Source organism: Pteropus medius, unplaced genomic scaffold (assembly GCF_902729225.1).
Source record: "Pteropus medius unplaced genomic scaffold, Ma_sr-lr_union100, whole genome shotgun sequence".
NCBI classification, from domain to species: Eukaryota; Metazoa; Chordata; class Mammalia; order Chiroptera; family Pteropodidae; genus Pteropus; species Pteropus medius.
Window position 1 is genome coordinate 20,216,792 of NW_024349803.1, and position 20,187 is coordinate 20,236,978.

General features: G+C 44.8%; 1 protein-coding gene across 1 annotated transcript; it reads right to left on the reverse strand.

Moving 5' to 3' along the window:
• Positions 1–357: 357 nt before the first annotated feature.
• Positions 358–19,846, reverse strand: SLC25A20 (solute carrier family 25 member 20). Its single transcript, XM_039837686.1, has 9 exons — positions 19,658–19,846; positions 17,333–17,425; positions 13,996–14,123; positions 11,246–11,336; positions 3,460–3,577; positions 2,682–2,754; positions 2,212–2,321; positions 1,597–1,721; positions 358–1,182 (listed from the first exon to the last, which is right to left on the reverse strand). Exons 1-9 carry the CDS (start codon positions 19,760–19,762, stop codon positions 1,120–1,122), a joined length of 906 nt encoding a protein of 301 aa, XP_039693620.1. The 5' UTR covers positions 19,763–19,846; the 3' UTR covers positions 358–1,119.
• Between the last annotated feature and the right edge of the window lie 341 nt (positions 19,847–20,187).

Consider the following 20,187-nt stretch of genomic DNA (forward strand, 5'->3'; position numbering starts at 1 on the left):
CCGACTCTCCATCTGTTCGCTCAGTCACCTATGTGACTCAGAGCAAAGAGGCTGAGGAACGACTGAATGAGCTGCAGGCTGGGCCCGTGGGGCCTGCGTGCCAGGTTTGCACTGAGGGCTGTAGGAACAGTTACCAATCAAGTCACCCCACGCCATCCAACCTGACTGTTCCTCAAGCAGCTGGGGTTGGAGCAATGGGGAAGGCTGGATTGGCCAAAACCTTTCCCTCTTTCTCTTGCTGGAGCCCCTGCCTGAAGCAATCAGGTAAGGATGCTGGATCCCTGACAGCTTCTACCAAGGCCATGAGTTGCCTGCGAAAATGACCCGGAATCAAAAGAAAGAAATCTCACACAATGCAAAAATTAAAAACAGTATTTATTGTTTCCTGTTAAAACAGGGGGCTCCCATGAGAAACGAGTGTGCAAAAAGAGCCTTCCTATACCCTGGACTTTCTCACTGATCCCAGCAGGCTGGGACTCTTGATTTAAAACTCTCCTCACTGTGTGGGAAGAAAAGCTTTTCACCTTCTTCTGGGAAATTAGGCTACTTTAGTTTCAATTTTGATTATTTGCATGCCTGAAAAATAAAGTCAAGCCATTATCAGGCTCCCTGCCCCTGCACACTTACTCAGTCCACTTGACAGACAGACGTGGGCCTCAAGTCCCCATGTGCAGGCCAGGATAGGATGGTACCCTGGAAATCTGGTGCATTTTTCTAGCTAGGGATCAAAAATGACCCCAGCTCCTGGCGGCTGGCTGAAGCTGTGCATAGTACCTCCAGTGGCAGGCTGAGATTTTCTCTTTCGAGGTGAGTATTTGGGGTATGACAGGGCTAGTAGTCAACCAATAGATAGTACTCTGGCCACAGGTGGTATCTGGTCTAGAAGCTACATAATACATCTCTAAATCCTCTTGAGATCCCTTAAATTGACAAAAGTGAATTCAAGTTTCCCAATGGCACACCAGGTTCTATCAGGTAGAGGATGTCATTAAGGCAAATGGTCTCAACAAGTCCATGCACAGAGCTCTGATCTCACATCCCCCTTCCCTCACCCTTCAGGACATCTGCCTACTGCTCCTCTTCGGTGACAGCATCCAGAGCCTTGAGCAGCCTTCAGCCTCACAAGTTGGGGGTGGCCCAATTAAGGAACTTCATGGCAACTTCAAAGCCAAGGAAACAGGCCTGAGAAGGGGTTGGAAGAAGAGAAAAGCCAGCAGGAGCTGTGACTATTTACAGAGACCACGGCATGTGCTTGGCTGGCCCTGTCAGGACTAGAACCCCTCCCTAACCTCGCTCCCACTCCAGGTCCGGGAATCAAACTGTGTTCTCTCATTCCCGAGGGAGGAAGATGCATGTCCCACAACTGCCCGCTTCTGACAACCAGGTCAGGAAATCAAAGCCCCTCACCTCAGAGAATGGCAAAGGCAAAGCTTTCTGACAGTTTCGGGAAAGGGAGCAAATTAGGAGGCTCTGGCTGAGGGTGGGGTTCTGGGAGAACCGAGCCCCCAATCCAATCCCAGGAGCAAGCAAAAGTCAGCCCATGAGCACCCAGCTCTGAACCCCGAAGGGAAAGCACAGCCCCAGCCAGCCACTCACCGCGTTGGCCGGGAAGGCTCGGATCATCACCGCGTTGAATCCCTTGTACAAGGATGTGATCCCTTCGTCCCTGATCAGCTCCCTCAGCACGTCCCTGAAACCGTTAGGATATTTCCCAGGAGGTGCTGTGGGCAGAACCCAACTGTTAAGGCTTCAGGAAGCTTCCTGACCTGACCATATGAAGACACGTATGAGGACAATCTTATAGTCAAGTCTTCCTGCAAGGTCACAGCACCAGAAGAGGACACACTGCAGGTCATCTGGGACCTGTCCACAGACAACACAGTTCACCTTGGGACAAACAGACACAAATATCTGGATTACAGGTGCCGATTGAGTAGAAAAGGGAAATGAACAATGAAAGGGTCCTTCTGCTCACGTGGGGGAAGGAGAGTTGATTTGACTCCTTATCTCACTTATTTTGTATTTAGGACGACATGAAAATGAGTCTAGAGTTCCTAGAACACAAACGACAGCCCTGGAGATGCTGGGCAGACAGATGCTGGGTGTGTTGTGGAGAGCGAGTATCCCTCAGGCCTTAAGAGCTCTGCACCCCAGGGGCGGCCAGTTCCGGGACCTACTCCACCCTCACCCACCCCAGTACCCTCCACTAACCAGTCTGGAAGCGGGACTTCAGCACATCTGGAGGAATTGCCACAGCCCAGTTGAAGATCCCTGCGACGCCCCCAGCCACCAGGATCCGAGGCACGCTGAGCTCATTGACACTGCAGAACACCAGCCACAGTCACACAAAGGCTGCGAGAGCTGTGTTCAGATTATCCCTCCTGTGGCAAGCAGGGCAGTTACAAGGGAGAGACACTGACTGAAGGGAGGAGGTCCGAGGCCAGGGCTCCTGTGACATGGCAGCCACCATGCCTTGGAGGAGGTTTCATGCCCTTGTCTCAAATGCTTGCTCCACTGGATGAGGCACAGAGCAAGAGGCGTCAGCTGGGCCTCAGCGGCAAAAAGGGGAAAGGGGACGTGGAGGCAGAAGCAAGTCCCACTCCTGCCTCCACACCCATGTACAGGAAAGGGCGACCTCCCCGTGACTGAGCAAAGTGACTTCTAAGTTCTGTTCTGCTCACCTCTTTCCCTCTGGAGTTAAGATATTTTTCAGCCACTCATATGTCATGAAATACATCCCACTGGCTGGAACATCTGTTAGTGGCAAGAAAGAGGTAAATTAAATGATATAAAATCCTCACAGATTTTTTTCAATTTAGCACAGCCGAGCCTGGCATCGGGTCCTTTGGGGTGTCCTGAGAAGTCCCTCAGCAGCACCTCCCATTTTCAACAACTACATTGCAGTGACCAGGTGCTGCTCTGGCACAAGCGCTGGTGTGAGTATATACACGTGACATCCTTCCATCTTCCAAGTCCCCTCTGAGTTGTCCCCACTAACGTGCTCACTCCAAGCAGTTATAACCACACCGGCCTTCCTCCAGGCTGCCATCTCAGGACAAGGGTGGGGCCACCTTTGCCTCACCTACTGCCACCCAGCAGGACATGCCTCTCGAACCAGGGAGAGCCCCACTGTTCCTAAGTCACTCTTTCTTCCCACTTATCCCTCCGGCCACAGTTTCTACCTACTTGCCACTTTCTTCCAACTACCACTGTCATGACTTCCACCTTTGAGAGCCAGCCTGCCGGAAGGATGGAAGGGCTCCCCATCTTCATTTATATTCATGCTGGCCAGAGGAGAGACTGCCTAAAATCAGGACACACAGTGCCAGCCTCATCAGAGCTGTGGTCTGCGTGGTACCAAGGCTAATCTGGCAATCTGGGCAAGGACGTCTGTGGCAAATCCACGTCAGGTGACCCCTCCCCCCAAGGTGATGTCGGGTAGAGAGTCTCAAAGTTTACCTCGCATAAGGGTTAGCACAGTCCCCTTGTAGATGCCTCGGATCCCAGACTCCTGGTACAGCTTCTTTGCACAGTCCAAGGTACCAGTGTACTTGTTTTCTCCTGAAGAAGCCTGAATCTGAGAGGGGAGAAGAGTCATCAAGTCAGCAAGGGCGTCAAAGTCAACAGACACAGCAGGTTACAGAAGATTACAAAGTGAGCATGGAAGTGGTCATTACACATTAGACAAATGAAAGACGTGACTGTCAAATAGAGAGTTGTCTGGAATGTTCAGTATTGGTGGAAGTCACTATGAAATAAGGCTGGGTGAAAATATCACAAAATATATACAAATTGACTAGAAAAAAATCAATAGAGGAGTTGGATAAAAAGTTGAGAAACTCTTGCAAGTACAAGAGCATTCCCAATAAAGTGAGTTGGGAGGTCTAGAATGAAGAAGACAAATACTTCAGTCCTTCACTACTCTACTTCAATAAATACCTATAGAGCACCAACTCCATGCCAAGCCCTAACTGATCATGAAGCTTGGTTAAGAAAAGGGGAACTGGCGATTGCATTTAGAACTTCTAAGTGTCTGAACAGAGGTCCTGTGCAGAGCCAGGGGAGGGCCAAGGAGAGGCCCCCATCCCAGCCTCAGTGCTTCAGGGCCTAAAAGCCAAGAGCCTAAGGGCAGGCAGGGATAATCTGAAGGAATCTGAGAGAAAAACAGCCCTGTGCAAGATCCATAGCAAGTACAGAACCAAGAGGAATCAGAACACATGGAGCATCAACCAAAGAGTAATTAAAGCTGGAAAGACGTTCAGCTTTAAAGTTCCAAGGAGAGACACTTATATAATAAATATATAAGCCAAATAATTTCTTACATACCAGCACTAACCAGTTGAAAAATTATAGACGAGAACCCCATTCAAAATAGCAATAGAATACATGTGCATCAAGCAACAGGATTTACATATATCAAACTCAAAAACATCTCCAAGGGACATCAAAGAGGTGAATAAAGAGACTCATATGCTGGTTAGGAAAAACTTCTAATCAGAAAGACATCAATTTTTCTAAAAATAATAAATTTAAGAAAGTGTCAATAGCGTATCAATGGCTTTTTTTTTTTTTGGTATAACTTTCTCAAATGATCCAGGCACATGTGAACCTGGTATGTTTGAGGAACGGCAGGGAGGCCCATGTGACCAGAGGATGCTGAAGCTGACTCACGGTCCTCTGGGGAACCAAAGAGGATTGGCATAGAACTGACATATTAACACTATTCTCACTGTTATGTACAGTGCAGGCTATAAGCAAGGACACCAGTGAGGAGGACCTCACCGTGGTCCTGGCCGGTGATGAACATGACCTGGAGCAATGTGGCTACAGCTGAGGTGCTGAGAAGGGATGGACAGAGGATACGCTGAAAGTCAACTTAACTGTTCAACAGATGGGATATATACAGTGAGAAAAAGAGAGGAACCTAGGAGGACTCCTGGGTTTTACAACCAGAAGTTGTACAACTAGAAGAATGGTGTTGCCACCAACTGAGCTGCTACAGGTTGTAGGTCAAACGAGTATTGGGGAAACCAGCTCAGTTTTGCACACAGTGACTTGGAGGTGCCTATGAGCATCCACATGGAAGTGTTGGATAAATGAGTCTGGCATTCAGGAAAGGTCTGATAAGGTTGGAGATAAAACTGGAGAATCATCAGCATAAAGATGGTGTCTAAGTCGTGTGACAAGAAGAAATCCTCAAGGAAATGAATGTTACAGGACTGAGTCCTGTACACATGAACATTGAAAGATCAAGATGATGATGAATCTAAAAAAGAGACAGAGAAGCAGCCAAGTGGGTAGGAGGACAATCGAGACAGAAGCCATAAGACAGCTCCTCAAAGAAGAGGAGGGGATCAGCTGAGTCCGATTCTATTGATGGATCAAAAAGGAGAGGATCAAGAAATGAACACTGGAATTAGCATAAAGGTCACTGGTGACCTTCACAAAAGTACTTCTGTTGGAGCTGTGAGGCAAAAGCCAGGCCGGAGTGGGTTTAACAATTAGAAAAGAGGAACTAGAGACAACAACTAGAGAAAAAAAAAAAACTTTTCACAAGTTTTGCTGTAAGAGGGGACAAAGGCATGAAACACAGAAACTGAAGTGGGAAGCAGAACAGAGAGATTTATATTTTAAGGTGGCAATACAAGCATTTTTATGCTTTTGTTGCTGATGAATGAGAACAATCCAGTGCAGAGCAAAAACTGACGTTGAAGAAAGAATTGTTGAACCGAGTCTGTGGATGGGCAAGACCAGATGGGATCCAGTACACAAATGGAAGGTGGGGTCGAGCAGAAGCGGGGCCACTCTTGTAGTAAACAAGCTGGTCAGCCACATGTGTGGCAGCAGGTGCCAGTGGTGGGTAGAGGTGGTGGAGGGTGTCTGGTAAAGTTCTCTTCTAGTGGTTTCAGTTTTCTCAGTGAAGAAGGAAGCTGGGTCATTCACTGAGGATAGGGGTTTGTGAAGAGAGGAGAGGTACGAAGCAGTCACCTAGCAGATTGGAGGAGTATAGGACAAGAGTATGGATAGGGACTGTCGCATCTAGGAGCAGAAAAGGACTTTAGGCATAAAGGATAAGGAAGAATCCATGAGAGAAGAGTCTATTGGACAAGGCTACTGAAAACAAACTTTCCTTAGTCAAAATCAATATACAGACTTCCTCTAGGAAGTATTTTCCCCTATCGCTCCTGCTAAGTACAACAAAAACCCTAGAAGTTATTTTTTAAACAAACGTAGGAAGACTCTGAAAGTTTGGAAAGCAGGCAGACTGGTGAGTGACCTTGGGACTCGAGGAACGACATGGTGGTGATTTTCCAGGACTTTCTTTTTGATCTGTCTCAGACTTGGAACTGAAGAAACTAGCAATCCAGGAATGCCAAGGGCACAGACAGAAAAGAAGAACCAACAACAGCCTGCAATCTCTGGACAAAAGACCAGGAAAGGGACAGCCTAGAAAGACAGAAAACCTTTAGACATTAAACATTCTACTAAGTCACACATCATGGCAAAAACTGTGGCCCTGCCATCTCCACACCAGCAAAGACCAATGGGGAGCCTAGACTTCCACCCTGGCAGGGCTGCCACAGGTACCTAACATGTGCCAGGGTGGAGTCAGAGAAGGCCAAGTATGGAAATAGGACTTTCATCCCTAACATCAAGGAACCAGCACCCTCCCGTCCTGTGGTGTCAGTGGAGACACTGAACTCCCATACCCACCCAGCAGTAAAAAGAAGTGCCCTGCCCTCAGGTGTCAACAGAGGCCCAATGTGGAACCCAGACTTCTACCTCCACCTGGCAGTAAGGAGACAGCGTCTTTCCCTTTCCTGCTGGAATGGTGTCAGAGAAAACCAGCTGTAACAGACAGTTAAATAAGAGCTAGAGTCTTAACATAATATGCAACTATCCAAGTTTCAGTTGAAAATCACTCATCATACCCCAAACCAGGAAGTTCTCAAACTGAAAGAAAAAAGACAAGCAGTGGATGCCAACTCCAGGATGACAAGAGACGTTAGAGTTATCTGACAAAGATTTTAAAGCAGTCATGGTAAAAATCCTTCAAAATACAATTATAAATATGCCTGAAACAGAAAAAATAAAAAGCTGCAGTGAAGAAATAAAGTCTTAGTACAGAAACAGAAGATATAAGAGACAAATGAAAATCTTAGAATTGAAAAATACAAGCAAAATGAAAAGCTCAGTGGATAGCTCCCTCAACAGCAGAATAGAGGAAAGACAGAAAAAAAATCAGTGAACTAGAATATAGAGCAGTGGAAAACACCCCATCTGAACAATAGAAAGGAAACAAACTGAAGTGAATTGAACAGAACTTCAAGGACCTCTGAGACTATAACAAAATAACAAATATTTGTGTCTTTAGAGTTTCAGGAAGAAATTGGAAAAGAAGGAAGGACTGAAAAAGTACTCAAAGAATTGTTGAAAACTTCCCAAATTTGGCAAAATATAAACATAAAAATTCAAGAAGCTGAGTGAACACTAAACAGAATAAACCCAAATAAATCCATGCCAAGACATCATAAATAAGCTTCCAATAAAACATATAATGTTAGATATAGGGTTGAATATAATGTTAAGGCAGAGAAGTTATATTTATTATCTGTAATTTCATATACTAGCCAAAAGCTGAATAGATTTTAACAACATTCCTAGAATGCTCTTATTCTGATAAGTTTCTTCTCCTCTTCTTCCTCCTCCTCCTTCTCCTTCTCTCTTTTAATTTTTGAAAAAATAATTTAAATAACAGATTTGGAATCTAGTGAAAGCCTCCTCTCTGGTAGGTGGTAGTATTTAAGGTTCAAATGAGCTAGGGCACCAGCTGGTGCTGTGTAAAAGTCTCAAGTGACCAAAGGCACAAGTTGGCTGGCCAAACAATATATCCTCCGAGCCAGGGGCTGGTGGTATGGCAGGTGGCAATTGCCGACAGGGATTCATCGTTTTGGTCTAATGGCAGGAAGTTCCCTCAGTTGACAGGGGGTAGAAATGGGTCGTCCAAATTAAAGAATATTAGAAAATAAATCTCAACTATCCCTTTCAGCCAGTGACTTTTTTTCTTATTTGTAAAATAAATTATAATGAATCACACCTATAATACCTTTATTTATATCCAGTGTCTACTCAGCAGCCTTTATCTGTATTCATATTAAACATAATTACTGTTGGGCATTTGAACTTTGTTTTTCTTTAATAGAAATTAATGCTGTTATTAAACCTCTTTGGGAATGGAAATGAAATTTAAGTTCTAAATAAATGGAAAGACATACCATATCCATGGATTGGAAAACTCAAAATAATAAGTGTCAATTCTGCCCAAATTGACCTCTAGGTTTAACATAAGTCTTATCAAAATCTCAGCAAGATTTTTCTCAATTTTCTAAATTATCCTAAAATTAACATGGAAATACTAAGGAATTAAGTAGCTAGAACACTTTTTTAAAAAATAATAAAGTAGGAGAGATCAGTCTACTCAATTTCAACTTATTTTATGGCTATACTAATCAAGACTGTGTGGTATTAGTGGAAGGATAAACATATACATCAACGGAAGAACATAGAGAACCCAGAAATAGACTCACAAATATGCTCAATTGATTTTTAACAAAGGTGCAAACACAATTCAGTGGGAGAAAGATAAGTCTTTTCAACAAACAATACTGGTGCGATTGGACATCCATAAGCACATAAGCAAAAAAAGACTCTAATTTAATTCTTATATATTATGCAAAAATTAACCCATAATGGGATCACATACTTAAATGTAAAACAAAAAACTATAAATAGAATTTTTAGAAAAAAAATAGGAGAAAATCTTCAGGATCTGAGTTCTTAGACCCAATCACCCTAAGTACCCAAAGCCCGATTCATAACAAAAAATTAATAAACTGAACTTCATCAAAATTAAAAATATTTGCTCCAAAGACTCTATTAAGGGAATGAAAAGACAAACTACAGACTGGAAGAATAATATTTGCAAACCACATATCTAACAAAGCACTAGTATTTATTATAAAGGACTCTCAAAACTCAACAAGAGAAAAAATAAATAATTCAATTAGAAAATGGGCAAAAGACAAAAACAGACATTGCATCAAACAGCATATCCAGATAGCAAATAAGCACATGAAAATAACTGCAATATCTTCAGCTATAAGGGAAATGCAAATTAAAAGAAGCTATCTCTACCTATTAGAATAGCTAAAATTAAAAACAGAAAAAACACCAAATGTTGGTGAGGATGTAGAGAAACTGGATCCATCACACACTGCTGGTGGGCATGTGAAATGATACAGCTACTCTGGAAAACAGTTTGGTAGTTTCTTTAAAAACTAAATATGTAATTACCATATGACTCAGCAATCGTACTCCTGGGCATTTATCCCAGAGAAATGAAGATTTGGGTTTTTTTAGGAAAATCTCTGTACATGAATGTTTATAGTATCTTTATTCATAATAGCCCCAAACTGGAAACAACCCAGATGTCCTTCAATAAATTCAAGTTAAACATATTGTGGTGCATCCACACCATGAACTACTTAAAAGGAATGAACTATTCATGCAACGATATGAATGAATCTCCAGAAAATTATGTTGAGTTTAAAAAGCCTATCTGAAAAGTTTACATACTGTATGAATTTATTTATATGACATTCTTAAAACATCAAAATTATAGATATGGAGTGCAGATCGATGGTTGCTAGGGTAGTTAAGGACTGGAGGGGGAAGAGGGAAGTGGATGTGGCTATGAAAGGGCATCCTTGGCGTCTTGGAAATAGTCTGTGTTTTCACTTTACCAATGTCAATAGCCTGGCTGTGATACTGTACTGTAGTTTGATAAGATGTTACCATTTTAGGAAAACTAGGTAAACATGGGATCTCTTGTATTCTTTCTTTCTTTTTTCCTTTATATTATTTCTGACAACTGCATGTGAATCTATAATTCTCTCAAAATTAAAAGTTTAACTTAAAAAAATACACAAAAGTTGAATAACAAATGTAAACCAGGAAAAAGACTTGTTGCATGCAAGTAATTAATTACTTTAATATGTCCGAAGCTTTTGTAAATCAATTTAGAAAAAAAATGAGCAAAGAGTACAAATAGACACTGCACAAAGAAAAAATACAAGCAATTAATATTCATCAAAATAGCCTCACCAACAATTAAAAGCATGAAAAATTAAAACAATGCAAAATTTTCACCTATCGGACTGGCAGAAGTTGTAAATTAGATGCTACAGAGTCTGGTGAAGTGGGTGCTCTTAGATACTAATGACAGGATTAGATAGTGACAGGCTTTTATATGAGGGCTATTTGGTAACTAACGTGCAATAAAGACCTTAAAAAGTATATCCCTTTAAACATACTAACTCCAACTCTAGACATTTATCCTAAGAAAATAATCAGGTATATGTACAAAATTTTATTCACAAAGACCTTCGCTATGGCATATAATTTGTCATACCCCTAGACAAGAGATGTAATGAAATAAGATGTAGAAAATTATGCTTAAGAAAAAGTCACTCAAAAAATATTATATCAAGTGAAGAAAGTTATAAAATTATTGCAGTAGGTGATCCCAATTTTATTCCAAAACATAACATTTCTTAACATACATGTTTACCAAAAAGACTAGAAGAATTCACACACAAGCATAACAGTGGTTACCTCAGTGGGGTGGTATCATGGGAAATAAATACATCTTTTTCTTTGGGCTTCTCTCCATTATCTAAATTTTCTAGCAAGAATTATGTGTTAAATTACTTCAGCCATTTGAAGTAAAAAGCGGTAACATTTATTTTTTAAAAAGAGTCCATGCGCTAAGGTAGGCGGCCAGCTCACTCGGCCTGGAACAGGCCAGGCACATTAAGATCACTGTGCCTTAGGGCAACTGGTGGAGACAGAAGATGCTGGCTAGAGCAGCCTCCCTTCCACTCCGATGAGACATGACTTACCTCTCAGAGGTCCTGAAGTAGATGTGGCTATAAAAGGGTGGATATGTCTGGATTGACAAATGTGCAGGTCTGACATTTGGGTTGGTCTGTTATACTGTCCTGGTTCTTGACTCTACTACGATTGCTTCCATATTCCTGAAAACCTTGAAATTGTTTTGCACACCTGACCTGAAGCCTTTATAAAGGGTGAAAGGACATAAACATCCATGCGAAATTGTATACTGAATGAAAAGAGCTAGCCCCACCCCCCACATCACATCCTCCACCCCAGATCACAACCCTACCTGTAACAAGCACTTGATCCGTTCCCCAGGGGTCATGATTCCAGTGGTGAATACGCCAGACAACATCCCAGCTGCAAACAGTTGGGGGTAGCTGTATTGAACACAAAACACAGAGGTAAGCACGTATGACTACCCACGCAGGACAGAGGCAACCCCAGCAGAGGATGACTTTGTAAAAAAAAAAAAGCATTTTGGGCAGAAGCATACCACAAATAAATCATATTTCGCGCAAAAGCCAAGTGCCAGGTATATTCTGATGTCAAACTTCTCAGGGCAGGGGTCTCAGTGTCAAGAGCCGCACGAGGCCCACCTGCACACCCAGGTGCTGTCACCCACGGGAGGGGCTTTATAGTGAGACATGGCTTCCTCCCCTGGGCCTGCCATGCGGTTATGGATAAGTTTCCAGGCCTCTCTGAGCCTTTATTCCCTACCTGTAAAATTCAGGGTTGTTATGGAAAAAAGCTACTAAGCCAGGATCTGGATCTCTGTCAAAAGCAGGTTCTCTCCAACCTCACCTCCTCTGGATCATCAAGGGCCACAGAACATTTTAAGCCAAGATTCAAGCAGGACAGCATCAAGGCCAGGGGGAACAGCTGTGGCCACCTCCACTGGCTGAGGGCAGGCAGGCCAGTTGTAAAGAATGTGCTATAAGATGCTGAGAAAGGGCCAAATAGGAATGGTACTCAGACAGGCATGATGGTTCTGTGGGTCTCTGTGCAGGGAATGATCCCCCAGGGGCCAGAGATATGGGTCCTTACCCTAGCCCCCACAGACTGAGCCACACTGAGTATCTGGCGGAGTCTGAGGTTCCTAGCATCTATAGCCCGCAGCAGTCTGTGCCACCGTTGGCATCGCCTTTTCTTTCTGGGATTAGCAATACCAGGATGATCTAGAGGCAATGGAGCACAAAGCTACAATCTGCATTTACCAGAGTCCCCACAATTAAGCAAATGTTGCTGAAAAACTTCACTTGGAAGCCTCTCCTGACCCCAAGCCTCTGCCAGCTGAGCCTTGAGGCTGGTCCCACCCAACAAGGAGCCCAAGACCTGGAAAATAGATGTCAAATCGGGGTAGGGAGACGTCCACTCAGGGTCCTTCCCTCTAGGCGGGGTGCCAGCCTCAATGGTCCAGTTTTGTCCATGCACTCGCCCCAGACAGGGCTCATATATCTACATCAGGCATGCAAGCCCAGCACACAGGCTGACTAGTGAACAGTCAAGAGACTTGCTTTCATTCATGGTCTCCTTCACAGCTCCAGTTCACACTGCTGTCACAAAGAAGAGACTCTCTCAGCAAACAAACTTCCCCCAATATAAAACCAACATGCTCCATTCTTCTCAGGATGTCCAGACCCCAGGCCGAGTATATCTCCATCTCCTGGGACTGAGGACTTTCCTGTGAATGGGGTCTCTGTGTGTACACAGGATACCATGTAGATACACTCTCTGACTGCCTGGCCCATTCTGCCACTCCCTACCCCACCCCAGGGAAGCATCTATGAGTGCTGGTCCTTCCTTGGCTGCCATCCCAAAGCCCTGATACTACTCCTTTCCATACTATCCCCAAACACCACTGAAGGGATGGGAAACACGGCAGGGCTGATATTCAGGATTCTAAACATGGCAGGATTGTGGTGGTGGGGTCCTGAGCATCTCAACCTTTGCTCAAGCAGGAAGAGTGTTTCTGAGTGCTGATGTGATCGTACGGGCAACACATCCCACAGGCCAAAGTACTAGCAGCGACTCCACCGGGGGTTCTGGTGCATAGCTTTGGTATACCTGTGAGCTGGCACATGAGCTAAAGGACCAGATGCTCAGAGAGGACATGTGTCCATGGGACATTTGGATCACCAACTGTCAAACACAGCTTCAAAGGACCCTACACACACCCACCTTTGGGACCATCTGTGTCTGTTCATAGAAGCTGGGCACATTCAGAGGGTCATAGGAGTCCAGAAATAGAGTGTCGCATTACAAGCATCTCTGTGTACATCCTAGACCCTTGCTCAGCCTGCTGTAGCCTGAAGTAGTGACAGAAAACAACTGCGTGGCACCCTGGGCTTCCTCGCCTGAGTTCCTGGATCTCAAGCCTGACCAGCCTATGTGTGTCCTGTGCTGCCTGCAGCCCCTCTCAGGAGTTGTCACCTTACACAGCTCAGACAGAGTACCTTGACATCACATGTTTCTACTCAGAGTTCCCCTGCATCCCAAGAAGTCTGTTTTCATTTACTATTTTGTCGATTCTGAGCTATAATTCTGACTCATCTGCCTCTTCATACCCAAATCCAACTTCTTAAAGTTTATAAAACTTTAAGGAAATACACTAATTTATTTCACTTTAACAGAGAAACCAATATCTGAAATAATTATCATCACATTATAAAGTAAAACAAAGTGAGAGCCTCCTTTTTCCCAACCAGGTAATGGAAAACAAGGCTGCTGCTGTCACTACTGCAGCACCAGGTACTGCTCTCAGCACGTGACACACATTTTATCATTCAGACCTCCCAACCCCCTGCAGGGCTGGTATTACTGATGTCCCCATAAGCAATACCGGTAGCCTCACAGAAAAAAGTTACGAAAGCCTGGTTAAGGGGAGGGGGGAGAAGGGAGCTTTTTCCCTTTTGGTTCACAAGGCAAAAGAAACTCGAGTAGCTCCCTCATGTGGAGCTCCCAGGTGCCAGCCTCCGGGCCCAGGAGGACGCCACCCGGCAGGGCAGCATCGAATGCTCCAGGCCTGTAAGTACTCACCTGAGCACATCTTCTGGGTGTTTCTGTTGCAGTTTCTTCCCCAAACCAAACCCAAAGAAGCACACAGCGAACATGGGGGTGACCCCAATGATGGGGGCAGCCATGCCCCGATATAGCCCCGTGATGCCCTGTAAGGAATCACAGAAGCAGAAGCTTTACACCACCAACTTTTACACCGCTGAAAAAGAGAAGCAGTGTGTCCACTCCCCTGAGGCTTCCTTCCTTCAACTCTGCCAAGCAAGGAGGGCTGTGAAAAGGTAGAAACCCTCTCCTCAACATTTATCAGAAATTGTCCTCTTACATACTGCTGAAGATAATGGAAAACAGCTTCCATTCTGGAAGAAAATCTGGAAGAGAATTGCGCAGCACAATTCTCTGTCTAGAAATTTATTCTAAGAAAATACTCAGAGATATTTTTTAAAATGACATCACGCATTTATCAGGTACACAATTTTGGAATCCAAATACAAGATAAATGAAACAAATTATGGTAACTCAGTAGATGGACTATCGCACAGTCATAAAATCCCAATGTAACATGAAAAGACACTACTAAGTGAAAACAAAAAAGGAGGCTACAAAACAGGATGTACATTGTGACCTGGCTTCCTTGGGGCGAGATTACAGGTGATTAAGAAATTTATGTATTTTCCAAGTATTAAGACATGGGATTTTTATTGTTAAAAACAATAGTAAGACTGCACATCAATTTTCACGAGTACATTTGGGTAATGACAGCAATTATGTACTAGCAGTAAGTAGACAGTAAGACAAAGAGATATCCCAACCAAACAAGGTTAGTAAACCAAGGGAGAGGAAAGTCTGGGACCCAGGAGAGCAAAAGTTCATCCCAAGAAAGACGAAAGGCATTTCCAGGACGGTATAGGGTGCCGTGGGTCTGGGAAGCCAGTCTACATGGGAGTACGAGGAGGGAGTGTCGCAGTAGGCAGATAGACAGATAGGAGCAGGAGGATGAGAAACCCACAAGGGCACAGATGTGGTCGCCATGAGCCCTGATAAGCCCTTAAAGGAGCCCAAAGCCCACAACATCCTGACTTGGAGACACAGGTGGTCTTTCCACAAAGACACATGCACAGGTCAGGCCCCGTTCACCTTTGGCCTAATTCTTCTCTCATTATACAGCTATTATAATAAATTAGCATTGCAGTTAACGCTGTACCCATGATGCATCTGATGCCATGACAGTTCTGAAAAACCCAAATATGGCAAGAAAAGGGGTGTTTTCCATACCGCTTTCTTTTTATGAAGAGACCACCCCAGATCATGAATAGTCCACCCCTTAATTAGATCAATAGATAAAACCCCAAAACCCACAATAAGGCAGGGCAGCTCCTTCTGAGCTTGCTCGCGCTCCAGTCTGAGAGTGTACTTTTGCTTTTAAGAGTGTATTTTTGCTTCCAATAAATTTGAGCTATTGCTTTATCGCCTTTACTGTCCGTCTGTGAATTCTTTCTCGTGACATTGATATGAACCTGGTCACTTGTCCCGTGACAGGCAGGCTCTAGGAGGCATGTTTCCAAGAAAAACAAAGCAAAATAACACACATTGGAAGAACAGATCATTACTGTTTAGGCAGTGTGGGAAACCAAACAGAAAGGTATTCCACAGAGCATTTAGAGTACAGGGTGACAGAGGCAGTGATTCAAAGAAACATAAGCAATTAAGATTGGCATAATTATTAACCTAACCTCAAGAGAAATAAAAAGTTGCCCAAGAAATGAATGCACATCACAGTACATTAGTTATCAGGAAGAAACATATATGAAATGGTAATCATAAAAACAGTGAATTGGATTAAATCACAAGGTGTGATAAAATTATATGGGCAGAGCAGAAAGAGGGGATAGGTTATGTAAGAGTTAAAATCCTTTACCATGAATAGAGAGCTAAAACATCTAAAGATGTATAAAATATAGTAGTGAATGTATACTGTGTAGCTCCTTAGAAACAGCATGAACAACTGAAAGCTGGAAGTAGTTGTCCTGGAGAATGGAGGGGGATCAATTTGTTACCTTGTTACAAGCCTTTCTGTAACAAGTTTATATCACTTTAATACAAAATAAGGAATAATTTAAAAAACAAACACAAAAAATGTGAGAGTCGGGGCAGCACACCGGGACGGTCCAGACCCAGCCCAAAGAACCGGCCTCGTGCATGCCTTGGGCATTCACAACCAAGCCACTTTCTGGAATTCTACTTGTCAGCTCTCCTGGACGGTGCAAAGGTCAAACCTTTGCTATAGGCTATAAGCAGACTCCCCAAAAACAAAGTGCAGAGGCAGCCAACAGGACAAAGTAAATAAGGCAGAGAAGGTTCTGAGGAGGATCTACAAGGGAAAAAGTCCTTCTGAAGCTTCCCCAATGGCTCGCCACCTGGTTGAGAAGAAGGCTCATGTCCTAAGGGGCCAAGTCCACGCCTCCTGACAACTCTTTTAGCCCTCCTTCCTGGGTGCTGGCCCACCCAGGTCCATGCAGCACAACCAAGATCTCTGTCTGGCAGCTCCAGAGAGCAGACAGCTAAGACTGGCACAGTAAAAACCAGGGACACCCAAAAATATGGACTAAGGAAGCCTAGACGACTCTGCAGGGAGTTGGATTTACACAAGCCATTCTCACCAGGCCCCCAGCACCCAGCACACTGCCCAGCTGCTAAATAGGTACTCCATGTATTTAAGAAAGACTGTATATTTAATAGTGTTTATTCACAAGACCTATATTTTAGGAAGCAAAGGAAGAAAAAAAGTTCTCAGTAGAGTTTTTTACACCTGTGCTAATGAAGTGAGTAATGTCACTAGAAATTAAAACTTTTTAAAAATCCCATGTTTTCACTCTAAGAAATGTATGAAAATTATTCTGTGATCCAGTAACTTCAAACCAATTTAGTGTCCTTGTCTAGGAGTCTGAAGACTCTGCGGGCCTCTCTCACTGTTTCTCAGATGGCTGTCTTTTCCTTCAGACTTTTGTGAACTTCTGCCACCGATTTCTGTCAAACTGATTAATCCAGATTTGCATTTTCTTCCATTTTGAGTCTCCAATTATTCATTAATCCCCTGTGGTCTAAATTCTTGCCTTCCAAAAGAGAGAATCATTTTACTAGCTTCAGTCATCTGTAGAAAACAGTAGCTGGAACTAGCAAAGACTCCAGAGTAATCATAATAGGAGGGCACAGGGTGGTGGCACAGCGAGTGAGCCGCCGCTGTGGGCCAGACCTCCAACAAAACTACACACAGCCACCCTGCCCCCTTCAGGGAGTAACAAACAAACCTGTGAACGTGTTCCTCTGAGTCAGAGGAATGCCCAGCACCGGGATACCATACCTCTCTAAAAAGAGTCTTTCGGAAACAGTCAAAGGTCCCAGAATACATGGGAGGCTGGCCAGGCAAACTCGGGGGCTGCGTCTGCAGTCGGACCTGAAATCAGAAGTTAAGATACAGTCATCTCCCAGAATCCAAATTGCCTGTCAGTAACAGTGGCCCAACTGTCTGCCAAAACTCTGAACAGAAAAAGCTGCACTGTATACATGTCTTCAGCATTCACTTAAGCTGTTGGATTCGGACTTCTCTTTCCTCCAATTTATTCAAACCCTGTACTCAACAATCATTAGCAACATGCTTTGAGAGATGCTGCCTCTGATTTCCTCATCCGCTTACTTTCACCATTTGTTTCTTATCTAATGGATCTCACGCGACCCAGTGGGAGAGGTAGTCTCAGTTCACAGATAAGACTAGGTTTAGTGAGTTCCAATGACGTGCCAGTAACCAGCCAATGCAAAGCTTAGCTCTAGCCACTACCGGACTCCCATCTGTGGTGGCATGTTGGTGATCAGGTAAGGTTCGACAAAGGCATTTTGCAGTGAGGCAGATTTAATCTGCTTTTCTTGGTCCTCAACCTTCTTGCCCTTTTGGTGTAGCCAATGCTTCAAACTGTCTCTCTCTTTAAATCTCCCTTCTTAGTATTTCCTCCTTTGTCTTCTTTGCTACTCCAGGCATTCTCCAAGGCTTTGCACCCTACTCATCTGGTCCACTATTCCTTTCAGAAAACTCAGAGTCTAGCTCGATAAACTTAAAATAAATAAATAAATGAAATAAAAAAGAAAAAGAAAAAGAAACCTGAGTCTAGGGCTTCAGCTGCTGCTCAGTGATGACGACCATTGGGCCATCTCTAGACTTTCTCTCCCCACCTTCATGGCTACATTTCCAACTTTCTGGAGAAGCTTTCCCTACTCAAATCACCTCCAGAATCTCACCCTCCTGATGAATGTCCCATTTGTGCCAGAGCCACATAACCACTCTCTTTCTCAGGATTTGAAACCTTAGCATCACTTCTGACCTCTTCCTGTTGTTCTTCTGTCACACGAGTACCCAGTCTGTTGGAGTAGTCCCTCAAGAAGCTTCCAGAATCCTAAGTTCTTCCTCTCTGTGTCTGAGTTTTCTCCTAGGCCAAATCCTCACCCATCCTTACCCCGTGTGGTGATTGTCAATTATGTCCACTGATTCTTTGACACTCTTCCCCTTCAAAAGGTAAATGCTAATCCTCCTTCCCTTGAATGTGGGTCAGACTCAACGACTCACTTCGATTGAATAGAATGTGGTGGTATTGATGCTATGTGACTTTCTCAAGGCGATGAAAAGGTAAGCTTCTGCCTGTCTGCATCTCAGGTTATTCGTTTTGGGGGAAGGCAACCACCACGTCCTAAGGACACTCAAGCAGCGTGGAGATGCCATGTGCCAAAGTCTATATTTTAATAGACCCCTACACAGGCTTCCTACTCTGTGACATGTCTGCTCCCCAAAGGCCCATCCTGGCCATGATCTGTCAACTTCCTCCAAGCGTGTGTCCAGAAATTAGGTTAGAAAACAGGGATGAAGATTTGAATGCTAAGTCACAGGGCATGGACTTTAGCCTCCAGCAAAACCTGGCTGAAAGTGCTGCACAGGGAAGCGTTGAGAGGAAGCCCAGGGAACAAGCCCCCAGGAGTCTCCTCTTTCCAGTTGTCTCAGTTTGACCACAGTTTCCTTACCTGGGAGCTGTGAGGACAGGCCTAGTCCTGGGCAAGGTAGGTCACTGGCTTTCCTTGGCAGAGGCTGAGTCACTGAGGACATCATCATTTCGCACTGGGGGCCACTCAGTCTAACACAGGGTGACAGGCTGAAGATGGCCAAGACCCTCGTGGACAGTGAAAGGTGAAAAGGAGATGGTAATGGGGCACTCTGGTCCCAGAGGAATGCGCCAAAAGACATCTCTAGAATAACCGTGCCTCTGTCTTTAGCTCTCTTCCTGAGATGGGCTTTACAGGTGACCTCTTTCGATCTTGCTTATAATGTTAGGGTTTGCTGAAATCAGAACTTTGGGGAGGCGCTTCTTTCTCATTCCTAAAGAAGTGGCGCAAGGTCAGGAGAGGCTACGGGACAGAGAACTTTAAATCAGAGCCCTTGATGGGCGGTTAGTCGGCTTGCTCTGCGAGATCCAGCTCTCTGCAGGAGAGGAACAGCTTCCCGCGAACTCCAAAAAGGGCGAAAGGGATATTCTCTAAACTTCTCACGGAAGCTCCCACGGGCCCCCTTTATATCCCCGGCCGCACCTCGCTGGAGACCTTGCTTTCCATGCCCCGCCCAGGCCTCCTCCCTCCACCTTCCTCGCACCTTGACGGTGTCCAGCGGGTGCCCCACGAACACCAGGCACATGCCGCCAAAGCCGCCGGCCAGTAGGTTCTTGATCGGGCTGATGGGCTTCGCCTCGTCTGCCATGGTCCGTCTGCTCGTCAGTGTGTCGGTACGTTCCCCGCCGCCTAGCTTCACTGCCCCTGTAGCAGTGCCGGCACTGCCGACCTTTCACCCACATTCAGGGAGGCGGGGCAGGAGCCCGAGGCAAGTCGGAAGGAGGGCCTAGACTGCCCGGCCTGGCTTCCGCCGACGGAGAGTGTGGCGGGGAATCTGCTTCCGGCCGCGGTCCCGCCCCCCCGTGGGCGTGGCTTGAGGGAGTGGGGCGGGCCGTGACGCTGTCTGAGGGTATTTGGTAGTACCTGCGGGTGGGCTTAATTCCTCACCGAAGTCTCTTCTCTGGGCTACCGTTGCTCCACTCAACAGAAGTCAATTGTGCTCTGCTATGTATCAGGCGCCCTTCCAGATGCCGGAAGCACGGCTGGTAGCACAGCGCATGGGTCCCTGTCCTT

Coding starts and splice junctions, on each gene's coding strand:
- SLC25A20 (XM_039837686.1), bottom strand. CDS start 19,762: ATGGCAGACGAGGCGAAGCCCATCAGCCCGATCAAGAACCTACTGGCC. Junction 17,426..19,657: donor ACCCGCTGGACACCGTCAAG/GTGCGAGGAAGG, acceptor TTCTGATTTCAG/GTCCGACTGCAGACGCAGCC. Junction 11,337..13,995: donor CACCCAGAAGATGTGCTCAG/GTGAGTACTTAC, acceptor TGTTCAATACAG/CTACCCCCAACTGTTTGCAG.